The following is a 13,731-nucleotide window of genomic DNA, read 5'->3' on the forward strand; positions in this document are numbered from 1 at the left end:
TTGAAGAGGACAGCAGGTACTAAAGAATGATCAAGTGATCAGACAATGCAATGAACTGATCAAGATACCATATCAGCTAGTCTGGCATCAGCCTCTAGCTGTACTTTGGGTTAATCACCTTTCACAAAATGGATCCAACTCCTTCCTAACAAGGGGACGGGGTGACAGGATATGAATCTAAGTGCAAATCTGTTAAATATAAAAGAGACTCAAGTTGTGAATTACTAACATTTTTAGATATGATAATACAGTTCTATTTAGCGTGGTGGTTGACCTGTCATTACTCTTACTGAAAATAAGGTATTCACCAGAGGAATCTGGGTGTATTTAAAAGTTTCAGTATATGGGGTGCCTGGGTGGCTCAGTTGGTTAACGTCCAACTCCGGCTCAGGTCATGATCTCGCGGTCTGTGAGTTCAAGCCCTGCGTCAGACTCTGTGCTGGCAGCTCAGAGCCTGGAGCCTGTTTCAGGTTCTGTGTCTCCCTCTCTCTCTCTCTGACCCTCCCCTGTTCATGCTCTGTCTCTGTCTCAAAAATAAATAAACGTTAAAATAAAAAAAAAAGTTTCAGTATATGTGGAAGTAGCATATTACTACAAAGATCATTTCCTTTTCATCTTCAGAATCACTTATAGGAATCACTATAGAAAATTTAAAATGTACTTTGTTAATTTAAACTTTGTACTATTTAACAGGATGGACGAAATAAGTCTAATTTAAGACATTTACCTGAGTTTGGTAAACCTATGGACTAATTATACAAAAATTCTCTTAAAATGGCTTAAAAATATTACCTCATTAAAGACTTACATAAATGTAAATGTGTCCCATGGGAAACAACACAGCAATTCTGATAACTGTACCTAAGAAAATGCCTGCTTTGAATACTGTTAGAAAATGCAAAAATTTAAGGAAAACTTTTACCATATAAAAATAATCTCATTTTTTTTATCTTAATCATATACTTTAAGTAAAAACGATATAAAAGACCTTAAATAAAATTTGAGTAATTGGGGGCGCCTGGGTGGCTCAGTCGGTTAAGCGTCCGACTTCGGCTCAGGTCATGATCTCGCGGTCCGTGAGTTCGAGCCCCGCGTCGGGCTCTGTGCTGACAGCTCAGAGCCTGGAGCCTGCTTCAGATTCTGTGTCTCCCTCTCTCTCTGCTCCTCCCCCGTTCATGCTCTGTCTCTCTCTGTCTCAAAAATAAAAAATAAACGTTAAAAAAAAAAATTAAAAAAAAAATTTGAGTAATTGGAATAAGTAAGCACATTAATATAAAAAACACAAACTCCAAATTTCCTATAGTCACATATTTAAATGTATCTAATTTCCAAATACAGATGCCTGATAGAATACTCCCTGGTCTGCCAGATACGGTGCTGTGATACCCAAGGCCAGCTGCACACAAAAATGGTGTTTCTGAGAGAAAGGGCATGTTTTATCAGGCACTCTTCAGAGTGCTCTACTTACATGGCTGTTAAAACCTTTAATTCTGCCAGCTGTTTTCGACACTGAGATGACTGTAGACGATAGCCTCCTGATGGATACTGTAGGATATATATATATATATACACACACACACATATATGTGTATATATATATATGTATATATATATATATATATATACACACACACACACACTATTTAACATGACTACCAGCAGCCCTGGCTTTAGAGCCAATTCCACAGGCACATACTTAGACCAAGTTACAGGATACATATTGTTTACTAATTTTTTTTTTTTACTGCCTAAAATGTTTCTTAAGTCTGGAATTATATGTATGGGTAGTTTAGGTACCTTTAAACCTGTTTATGGGTTCACTGTCAGAACTGTGAATTATAGACACACAGGAGACAGGGACCATCCCTTGGATTCCTTTTACATATGCTTCACTGTCCAGCACAGTGGTATTCAAATAATTGGTACATTAATTCAATAAATATTTACCAAGACTTCTTTAGGTCTTCGATTTTGACATTCTTATAGAAGCAAGCCAATTTTGAAAGATTTCTAGGCAGTGAAAATTTAATAAATGAAAGACACTTGCCATTACTGATCATAATTCAGAAAGGTTGAATTAAGGTTAGAAGTGGTGGGTGTTCTGAAACTGCCCACGTATATGATGTGGAATCCAAGGTTAGGACTCCAAGGATACAACTGAAGCAAAACAGGAGAGAATATGAGGGATTGGGTTAGATTTGAAAATAAAATCTGTTTTTGTAGAAATTACAGTGATAAAATTATGAGGAAATATTGGGGAAGGAGATAAAGTAACATTAAAAAAAAATAAAACGTTTCCAATATAATAAAGTAGAATCCTAGTAAGTTTTTGAGAAAACTGTTGTTTAATTCACTGACCTCTTTTGATCAGAATTTTTACCATTCCATAAACTCTCAACTGTAACTAAATAACTGCACTTTACTGACAATGTTTTGTGAAAATGCGAGCAAAAACTTCTTTGATTCTTTTAGTCTGAACAACCGAGAAATTAAAAGATCCCATCCTTAGATTTATATAATTGATTTTCTTAAAAAAATAAGTTCAGTTATGACAATATTTATCTGGAAACAGCAGCCTCCAGCAGCAAACTAACAATTGGAATAACCACAATGTCATTATGAGTCATAGTGAAACAAGCCTGCACACTTTTTGTATCTGAGTAACAAATCAGACAAGAGTGAAAAATGTTAACTATGGGGAAGGCAAATAGAGGATCTACATCAAAACAAAGTCCAAAAGGCAAAACCATAAATATTAGAACAATGCTTCAAAAGTCAATTGCTATCACAGGGAAAACATTTATGGAAGCAATTCAGAAAATAAATGAACATAGATCTTTAAAATATAGAACTCTAAATACTGATATATTTGGGATACTCTACAGTGCCCAGTTAATAGCTATAAATATTGTTTTCCTCAGGTATTTCTAGATGCTGTAGAAATCTATTGGATTTATTGTTAAAAATTTTTTCTCAATTGTGAAAAATTAAAATCAGTTCTTCAACCTTTAGAAAGGAAAGAAAAAAGAAAATCTCTTCACTATAATACAGCATGAAAATAGGGTATCTGCTTGTCACATCGTGTGTTTTTTTTTAAAGAAACTATGGTCAGAATCCATTTCACACGATCTTTAAAACAGGTAACTAAATGCCAAGTTTTTCTTTTCAGGCCAGCCACAAAACTTGAGGGAATAGATCCCAGACATGTATGTACATGACAGAGCAGGCTGCTGTTTGAGCCAGCCAGTTTTAGTATCATTTCCAGGGGTCAGCAATCTATGGCCCATGGACTGAATGGCTTGGCCTGTTTGTGCATGGCCCTGAGCTAAGAACAATTTTTAACTTTTTAAAGGGTTGTAAACAAAGCAAACAAAGGAATATGTGACAACTGTACATGGTCTACAAAACTTAAAATATTTACGATCTGGCCTTTTACAGAAAAAGCTTGCAGACCTTTCATTTATACTAATGTTGTACAGAATTCAGACAGTGCAATTCCAATTCCAATGTTCATTTATTCCGACCCAGAATGCAGCAACGTCCTAAAGAGGTCTTCTTGATGTCATTTGTTAGAATTCCTTTTCTCTTTCTTCTTCATCTTCATCATCATTAAAGTTCATCCTACAATAATGTAAAAGTGATTGAAAAAAAAAGTATGAATTTACATTAAAATGTTGGTTACTTTATAGTACTTTATCTTTTAAAAAATAATTTAATGGATCACCATATGAAATATACCTTGCCTAAATGTAACAATGGAAAGGAAAAGGGATATCTCTTAGTTCTTACCTGCTCATGCAGATACTATCAATTACAGTTTTACAGTCATATTTTGGTACCTTTCTAAACTGAATTTCAATTCTGATATTCTGGCTATGACTAATAACATTTTCTGTTTCAAATGCTTTTTTTTTGTTTTTTAAATTTTTTTAATGTTTATTTATTTCTGAGACAAGAGAGAGACAGAGCATGAGTGGGGGAGGGGCAGAGAGAGAGAGGGGGACACAGAATCTGAAGCAGGCTCCAGGTTCTGAGCTGTCAGCACAGAGCCTGACGCGGGGCTCGAACTCACAGACTGTGAGATCATGACCTGAGCTAAAGCTGGACGCTCAACCGACTGATCCACCCAGGTGCCCCTCAAATGTTTAACTTAAGATAAAAGTCACGCTTTAAAACCTCTTGAGGAAGCGAAAATAAATCAAAACACCAGAAAAACATTTTTGTTCCCTAAACCCAAGGAAATAATTGTAACCATCTCTTTCCTATCTTTAAATTTGGATAAAATGTAACCCTTGATACAGGATGTAAGGCTTTTTATACCGGAGTGTGCAGTTCTAATATGGTTCTATAAAGCCAGACATCTCTAGCCCTCCCCTCTCCAGAATATGCGCTGGTTCTTTTGTTCTTCTTTCACCTTATAGGGAAACAATCCAAGAAACTTCTATGTCATTTTATTAAGTTCCACTCAGAAAGCATTCCAGCATTCACGGACTCTTTGGTCTGTTTGTATGTCCTAGAATGACAATGACTTAGAAAAAATGAACACTTCTTCCAAAGAATAGCAGAGGTTGCGCTGTTTGATAAAATTCTAGGAGGGGCTGAAATGAGTATGGGTTCTGATACATCCTGACTATACCAAAAGAAAATCTGCTATGCAAAGTATGTTACGAGGCTCCAGTGTATTTATTCCTAACAAGTCAATACTTTACATTTTAACAAAATCTAAATAATTTATGGCCATAGTTCACTATGTTTTAAATGGTTGTACTTGTGCAAATTTCTACACTTTTCAATATACAGAGGTTACATTCTGATTGTCCTATTTTTGAATTAAGAAATTTCAACTTTACTATTTTTTGAAGCTTCCATTGTACCTGTTTATTGATAAATATACAGTATAAAGCTGGCTGAAGTCAGCTCTAGATTTAGTCCTTACCTTATCTCTCTTTCCATGATTTTGAAGATTTTTCAATTTTTCATATATTAAGGTAGCAATCTCTTTTGCATCTCTGGTATCTATTTGCTCTCCCCAAATGTTTCTCTAAAATAAAAAACATTCTTCTTATAATCTTTTAGGTGTCTAATCAAAACATGACATTTGCATCTAAGAAACTTGATTATTCCTTAAAGTTCTAAATGTTTAAAAGTCAAATTTCTTCAAGGAAATAATGCTACAAAGCAGTTAACTCATAATTTACTTAAATATGATACTGTTATGAACACATTTAAAGTATTTCCTTGGAAAAAATGCATTGCCAGCTCTAACTAATCTAATCTAATTCAAAACAACTAAAATATAAAGAAAAGCCATCCCCCAGAGGACTCAAATCATTCTAATCTTATACATATGTCATTGGCACAGTTAAAATCCTGACCAACTACAACACTAGAAAGTAATGTGTATCTCCTGGTTTTTATCTGTCCACAGTAGGAAGGTGGCTGAAAAGCAGTGAAGGGGGCAGGTCAATATATCAAGCTTTACTTTGGATCTGGAGTCATTTGCTTCCTGCTTCCTAGTGGGAACTCCACACTATCTGTTAAGATCTTGCTTTTGTGTGTACCTGCCCACCTGGTCTGTACTGCTGTTAACTGCAATCATTATTCTGCTTTGGTTTTCAAATCTGGTCTGGTCTTCTGGATGCCACCTGTCTCGGTTTGTACAGGGATATTTTGGTGTCTAATGTCCTCAGGGCTCCTCTAGACACATGGTAACATCATCTTTTCAAAGAGCTCCTTCTATGGCCAGATTAATTCTGTGACTGCTCATTATATTGATACTTTGCTTACATCATTCTACCTGAGACCCCTACTTACGCTACCCATTTCTCAGCTATTCTGAGAATTAGAAAGCAGAGCTAGTGATTCCAAAGGGATGAAGTGAATTCAGATCCTGATATAAGCTCCTTTACTCTCACTGAGATGTTTACCCTAGGCTGTTCTTAAGACAGAATTAGCCTCTTGGACCAATCAAAGTCCTTCATTGAAACATCTAGTTGACAATTCTAGACTTCTAAAATCCATCTAATTTCTTTAACTCTATTTTAAAATATAATTTCCAATAAATAACCTGACGTGTTAAGCTGATACTCCTTCTCAAAAAATATATTTATTTGAAATGTTTTACCATAAAACATGAATACATGGCAAATCCTTATTTATTTAATTACAATTCTATTGTCAAAAATATCATTCTTTTACTCAGGAAGATAGCAAAAGTCATGAGTATTTTCAGTTAGCAATTACAATGGTTGAAAGATATATGCATTTATATAAATGATAGTAGAGGTTATCGCCTGAGTTTTAAGATCCATTGGTAAATGTCTAATTTTCTTTTTGGGGAAAAAAAAAAAAAAGCATATTGTCAGTGGCCCAAAGAAGGGAGTTGTGATCAAGCCATGGACCCTAACTTTTATTTTGTAGTCTAAACCACTAATAAATATTCCTCAAGACAAATGTTCAGGTACTAGTCTACTTCAAAAGTATGATAGTATTCTTTTAATTTTTTCCTTTCCTGGAAAAAATAATAATAAAGGTAACATGTTAATTGTATAAAAGTAGAAAATATAGAACTTCACAGAATATAATTATGTTGACTTCTCCACTCGGAAAAAACTACTCTAGTATCCTGCTATGTGTCTTTAGTAGTTTCTGTAATTCATTAGTATAAAAATTTTAAGGAGTGGATCTTATCAACTTTGAGACAGAAAAACCTTTGAAAATCACTTGATGTATATGTGAAAAGAAGCTTCAGTAATATGCAATAAAATAAAACATGACAAAGGAAGGAGAAGCTAATGAAAACCTTCACACTAATAACAAACCTTTTCAACTGGGTCTGCTAAAAGAAAGGCACATACGGGAACGCCAAATACATACCTTTGCTTTTTCGTAGGGATAAAATTTAACAGTTGGATAGGCTCTGATACCAGCTTTCTGGCATGTTTGAGCATAAGCCTGACAGTCTACTTTTCCAGCTTTCACTTTTCCTTTAATCATCTGAAAAGAGAGAAGTGGGGTTTGCCATTCACTGTGGCATAAACTATTTTGGCAACCACAAGGCAACATGATACTAAAATTTTCCCATCTTTGTAATAATAAAGACTTATTTCAAAAACTTAAGTTTTAATCCTTTCCATACTAATAAGATTGCTTCCAAATTTTTTAGTGGCTCTTATCAAGAAAAACTCCTTCCTGGTCCCCATACCTTGTCCACCACACCACAAACTCCTGATTCTGTCCTCAAACACCTTCTCCCATTCTCTGGTCTCACCTGCTGAGGTAACACTCTTCATTTTGCAGAAGGCTGTCGACACCTATATTCTCCAGTTCCTCTCTGTCAGGTGTCTTACATGCTCTTTGGGGTATGTGCACGTGGTCAAAACAGGATTCTTTTCTTAATTGTACTGGTTCCTCTAGCTACCTCCTTGCTTCTTTTTTTTTTTTTGAGGTTAGTCTTTCATTGCTTTTCCTCCCTCATCATCTCATTTATCAACAGATTTTAGTCTAGCTTCTGTTTTTACTGCTCCCTCCACTGAAATTGCTGTAAGTTCTGCAGTGACTACTTGACCAAACTGAATGGACACTTTTCAGTCTTAATGGGTACCTGACATTGCTAAACATGCCTTTCTTTTTTCTTTCTTGGCATTTATCACTATTCTCTTAGCTTTCTTACTCCTCAGGCTGTACTATCTCATTTCTAGCATGGGGACCTCTTTCTACACCTGCCTCTCAAATTATAGTATTTAATCACAGTTGCATCTATGGTGAACACTTTTTTCACTGTAAGCAATCTCCCAAGGGAGATTTTATATATAAATGTGCCGAGATGTGCTGCCTAGCCCAACCTCCCCTGATTTCACACTCACCTATGTACTGGCCTGGTCAACTAAATAAGCATCCTGCACAGATGATTTCCAACACGGATCCTTTCCCTTTACCTACTCTTCCTTCTGTCCTACTATTCCCTCATTCAAGCCAGAAACTAGGGTCATCTTAGACTTCTTTCTCTGTCATACTTACCACAATTAATTGGACATTAAATCCTATTCTTTTATCTCTTTTACATTTGTCCCATTCTTTCTATCACCATTACCTTCATCACGGTTCAGATAACATCTCTCACTTCAGGACAATTAAAATACCTTTGCTGCCTCTAGTTTTGTGGCCAATGCCGGCTTATTCAAGAGGGGTTAGGGCAGCAGCAAAGCTGCACGCAGAAACACACTTATACTGAAGGTCAGAGAAATTTACAAAATATTTATCTTTAACATTAGTTGACTTGTATCTTCAATTGCTTATAAAGGAACACCATATTGTTTCTGGTGCTCTCATATCGTTCTCTGGCCTTGCTGGCCTGTGTACAGTTCCATCCAAAGTGCTCTTTCTAAAATGTAAAATGGATCCTACCATATCCAATAGTTTTCCCCTAGTGCTTATACAGAACTTATTCTGAACAATATGAAATCACAAAGAAAGAGGACCAAACCTTCTCCTCCTCAATTATTTACTAAGCCTGAGTTTTTGCCATTCCCCTTCTGTGTTTACACTCTGGTAGTCTGGACCAACAGTGAAGTTGACCAAACATGCACCACTCTCTTGCATCCCTGCATCTCTGCAAATACTGTCCTCTCTGCTCGGAGGACTCTCTAGCCAAACTCCTGGTCATGTGCCAGACTCCTGGTCATGTTGTAATTCTCATCTCAAATCCCAAGTTTTCGGTGGAGCCTTTTGTCTTTTCCTGGCAAGACTCTTTTTTCCTCCCATGTCCTTGCTCCCCTCTCATTTCACTAGAGCAATGATCCTGCTGTATTAAATGTATTTATTTGCATGGTATCTTCCCACTAGAATAAAACCTCAGACATGTAACTTTTGTCTTTCAATTTCTATAGCTCTAGTACTTACCGTAATGCTTCTAACCTAGTGCTTAGGATTTGTTGAATGATCTTTTTCATATTTAATAACTTTCTGGCATATCCAAGATATAGGTGTGTTATAAAATATATAACTAAGCTAAGTTTTTCAGTATACAAGGGAATGAAACCATTTTGTTAGAATTACTGGAGAAAAAGGAAGCACAAGAGGAAAAGAAGATCAAGTAAGTGGGAAAGATGAAGAACTTAATTGAAGTATGATCCAATAACAAATAATCTTTCATGACACCTAGGAGCTTTGAAGTCCCTTTGCTAAAAAATCCTGATGGGTTAGGATTGTCAGCTTTTGCTTTAGACTGGTGAAACTGGAGCTTTCTCATTCTAAGTGAGTGTTTTGTAGCCCAGGCAAAGCTCCCTGAAGCAAGAATGCTAACAGTCTGGATTAGGTCATTAACAGGATGATGGGGACAGAAACAAGAAAAAATTAGACTGTATTCTGTTTATGCATTCAGTTAAATTTTATAAGCATTTCCTGAGTCAGACTCAGATAAGACCTGTACCTTGCCCTCAAGAAGCTCCAGTCTTATGGAGGAGATAGATATCTAAATATTTATTCACTGTGTAAGTACACCAAATGGAGTACAAGACATCAAAGTGACACTGAGAAGGACAGAGAATACAGAAGTGCCAATGTAGCTGGATTTTGTAGGATAAGGAGAGAAAGATTCAGATGACTAATAACGAAAAGGCATTTTAGAGAGAGGGAACAGTATCTGCTCAGCAAACCTGGAGTATTTTGCTGTGTCTGAACTGTGAGGTGTGGGGTGGTGACAGAGATAAAGCTGAAGAGGTAGGAAGGGTCCCACCAGAGACCTGCAATCAAGGTTGTAAGTCAAGAAACTTGGCTAACAGGAAGCCAGAGAAGGCAGTATTTTAGCAAGATCAGCAGGGCAGAACTGAATAAGGCAGACTGGCAATGTGAGACTCGTTAAAAGGCACACATGAGAAGTCTGGAAGAGATGAAGAGGGCTTGAAGAGAAAGGCTAGCAGAGGGCATGACGAGGAGATGACAGATTTGAAAGGCACTTAAGAGGCAGGACAGGATCTAGTGATGGGCTGGTGGGCAGCAGAGTAATGGTGGAGGAAGGAAATACGGAATAAGCAAGAGAAATGAGTTGTCTCTAATGGTTAGATGATGTCATCCATCAAGATAGAGATGTTAGCCAAAAGTATTAATAAAGAAGGAAGAAATCTACCACAAAGATGATACTCATAGAAATGAAATGGGATTTTTAAAAAATTCACAGGAAACTTCTTAGAAAAAAAATCATATATACCTTTACCTAATTATTTTATCTAATTTTTAAATAATCTAATTTTTAAAACATGCATGTAACTACAACTTACTTATATAGATAGACAAGACTTACCCTAGCCAAAAGCTCAAACTCTGGAGCAAAATTTTGGCAAGGTCCACACCAAGGAGCATAGAAATCAACCACCCAGTGATTTTTCCCTTGTATAACTTTTTCATTGAAAGTCTGAGGCGTTAGGTCTATGGATGCTTGAGGTAAAAATCTGCGGCAAGGGATCAAAATTACTTTTCATTATATGAAACCAAGGAAAACGTCTAAAATATAGCAAAAGTTTCTAAGTTAAAACTGACTTCAAAGAATGACAATAAAGCACAACCCTATCTTGGTAAATTATAATTCTTTACTAAGTAGTTTAAAATGTGAGAGCCTTAAAAAACTTACAGTAAATTTAACTGCAGACATAAGACGAAGGTAAATAGCACTGAATCTATTTTATGCAATGATGCATATTTTTAATTACTCACCCTAGACCCCAAATCCTCAGGGAATAAGCATCTCTATTCCAACCATTGTAACTACTGAAAGAAGAGCAAATATGAAAGTTGTAAATACTATTTCCTATTATTGGATATGTTCAGAAAACAATCTCATTGCAGCAGTTTAAAAGTTTGACTGACTACTTAGCATCTCTCTTCTCAGTTACACCTAGCTACAAACGCTGCTTACATGGCTTCTCAAATACATTTTTCTCTAGTCTTGATGTTTTTTTGTGCTCCAGGTAGTCCTAAATGTTTAGCTGCCTGCTGGACATCTCCTATAGAAACATGGGAATGGTGAAACTCAAAACGTCCGAGACTTCAGTTTCTGAACATTTACTCTGGTTATTATGTCTATCAAATTCCTACATACTTTTTAAGACCCATGTCAAAAGCCACCTCATAAATGCAGCCTTTCGTGATTTCCTCTCATAGTTGTGATCCTTTCCTTCTTTGAAATTCATAGTCTGTTTTTACTTTTCAAAGAATATTCCTTATATTCTGCCTTGCACTGAGTTGTCTACCTCAAATACCATGTGGTGTTGTAGAAACAAGTATGGGCACTGACACAGACCTGGGCTGAAACCCCAAGCAGCAGTGTGACTTGGGAAAGTTAACGAAGGTCTGTGGATCAGTTTACTTATCTGTAATAGTAGGAAAGGGTAGTAATTCTTATTTCTCAGGGTATATGTGAGGACCAGTGGAAATAATGTGAGCAAAGGATCAAGTACAGTACCTGAAACCAAACACTGACTTAATAAATGTTAGTACTTCCTCTCTTTATCTTCCTCTATACTGGAGTGCCAGCTTCATGAACATTGGGATTGTTCAATTCTTTTTTTTTCATCTTCTGAGGTTCTCCTTAGCACACTATCTTAAAACATGGTGGACTCCCCAAAAATGTTTGTTGGGTTAACTTTTATTTAGTTAAGATAAACAAATAAATAAGCTTTAAAAAAAAAAGTTATTTATCTCTACACCCAACATGGGGCTTGAAGTCATGACTCCAAGATCAAAAGTTACATGCTCTTCTGGCTGAACCAGCCAGGAGCCCCTAAGATAACTTTTAAATTTTAACTGTCTAAATAAGTGGTTATAATAAATGTCTTTAAATTTTAGGCAACACTTACTGATACTGAAAAGCTTTATTTGATTTTTGGGGAAAAAATCTTATCTCAGGGTATCTCCGAACATTTTCTTGGGCACAAAAAGAATGATACTGTTGGCAGTCTATACTGCCCACATTGATCAGTCCAGTTAATGTCTATAAAAGAGAAAAAGGAGAGATAAAATAGATCAAAGTGATAACAATAAAACTACCTCCATAACTATGTTTACAATAGAAAAATCATCATTTTGAGATGGTTCTTATATTATTTACCAGTGATTTTCACCAAATAAAAATGGGTAAGGGTTTAAAACATAACAGAATATATATAGTAATGAACTGAAAATGTAACGTTGCAGTTAAGACCTTACTACAATTACTGCAGATTAAATAACAGATTTCATACATGTACCTTATGGGGGGAAATGAAGTATTTCTAAAACTTAAGTGTTAGAAACCAGGAACTAACGAAGACCTCTGCAATGGTATTTCAAAGAGTTATTTTTCAAATAGAGACATGCATTGCAGCACACTGACTCATGCTTGAATTTAAAAATTTTACTGAGAAGAGCACAAAATTGTATTATCTTAAATGTTAAATACTAGAAATCACTTTTAACTCTTCCATTTGTTCATTTTTTCTTAGAAATATAAAAGTTGATTTCATTTTCCATTCTCATATTGAAATAACTTTTCCCCAATCTTTCATGATTTATAACACTATGTCTATTTGTAGGAAATCTTAAAATTCCAAATGTTTTACTGATCAAAGCTATTTTTTAAGTCCCACAATATTGTGAAGAAACTGTATTGTTAAGCTCTAAAAATAAAGGAGTAGAAAAATTTTAATAGAAAATAAAGGGATCTTTGGGTTGACTTTGGCAGAAATTTGGTCAGATACATACCAAACAAGTGACACAGGAAAAAGTAAGGGTAGATTACTCTACCATTCACCTATCAGACAGAAACAGAGTTGAAATCTAAGTGGTGTAATTAAAGCTATTGGGAGTGATAATCTAGAGGTGGGTTCATCTCCGTTTTAAAACAATTCTGTTAAATACACATTAATGCTAAATGTTAAGATTTAAATAAACTACTGTACTATACCCGGGCCATTCTTTTCCACTCTGGCATTAGGACTTGACATGGATGACACCATGGAGAGTAGAAATCAACCATCCAGACTTCATCATGTTTTCTTTGTTTAACTAGTTCACTGAAAGTGGTGGGTGTCAGGGAGATCACTGAAGGATTCATAAGATCCTAAAGAGAATTTAACTTTCATTATAACTGATATAAAAAGGTATTGATACATTCTTGACAAACTGTTATCACTTAGAAAAGTTCCTGGTTTATTTTTGTTTCTGTTTTTAATTTTAGAGAGAGCACAAGTGGGGGAGAGGGGCAGAGGGAGAGCCAGAATCCTAAGAAGTCTCTATGCTCAGCTTGGAGACCAACACGGGGCCCAATCCCACAACCCTGGGATCATGACCTGAGCTGAGATCAAGAGTCGGATGCTCAACCAACTGAGACACACAGAAGCCCCCCAAAATTCCTGTTTCTGAAGAATCAAAATATACTTATTTATATTTAAAATACAATCTAAAGTGAATTATTTTAAAAAGGACAAATGATTCCTAATTAATTTAGACTTTGCCCATTAATCTTCTGAAATCAAGGTATATTTTCTTGCTATTATGTATCATTAAAATCATCTTAGGTAGGGAAAAGAGGCAACTGTATTTAAGGTGATCGGAGATGGGACAAAAAGCTTAGAAGTGCCTAGATGTCTACAAAGGCCATATAGTTCTATTCTAGAACCAATGAGTGGTTTGGAAATAACCCTCTAATTATTACTGAAAAGCCTACTATTCTATATTTTCCTGACAGTCTGAATGGAG

General features: G+C 35.7%; 1 protein-coding gene across 2 annotated transcripts in view; it reads right to left on the bottom strand.

Moving 5' to 3' along the window:
* Window positions 1–2,339: 2,339 nt before the first annotated feature.
* The window catches only part of DNAJC10 (DnaJ heat shock protein family (Hsp40) member C10), a 52,497-nt gene continuing 41,105 nt past the window's right edge, over window positions 2,340–13,731 (bottom strand). For both annotated transcript variants that reach the window (XM_049615388.1, XM_049615389.1), the window contains exons 17-23: window positions 12,938–13,093; window positions 11,853–11,986; window positions 10,711–10,764; window positions 10,301–10,448; window positions 6,877–6,996; window positions 4,937–5,041; window positions 2,340–3,621 (exon numbers count right to left, since the gene is read on the bottom strand). In XM_049615388.1, coding sequence (XP_049471345.1) covers window positions 3,610–3,621; window positions 4,937–5,041; window positions 6,877–6,996; window positions 10,301–10,448; window positions 10,711–10,764; window positions 11,853–11,986; window positions 12,938–13,093 — 729 coding nt within the window. In that variant the 3' untranslated portion in view covers window positions 2,340–3,609. The remainder of the gene's footprint in view (window positions 3,622–4,936; window positions 5,042–6,876; window positions 6,997–10,300; window positions 10,449–10,710; window positions 10,765–11,852; window positions 11,987–12,937; window positions 13,094–13,731) is intronic.

This window comes from Panthera uncia (genome assembly GCF_023721935.1).
Source record: "Panthera uncia isolate 11264 chromosome C1 unlocalized genomic scaffold, Puncia_PCG_1.0 HiC_scaffold_3, whole genome shotgun sequence".
Taxonomy (NCBI): Eukaryota; Metazoa; Chordata; class Mammalia; order Carnivora; family Felidae; genus Panthera; species Panthera uncia.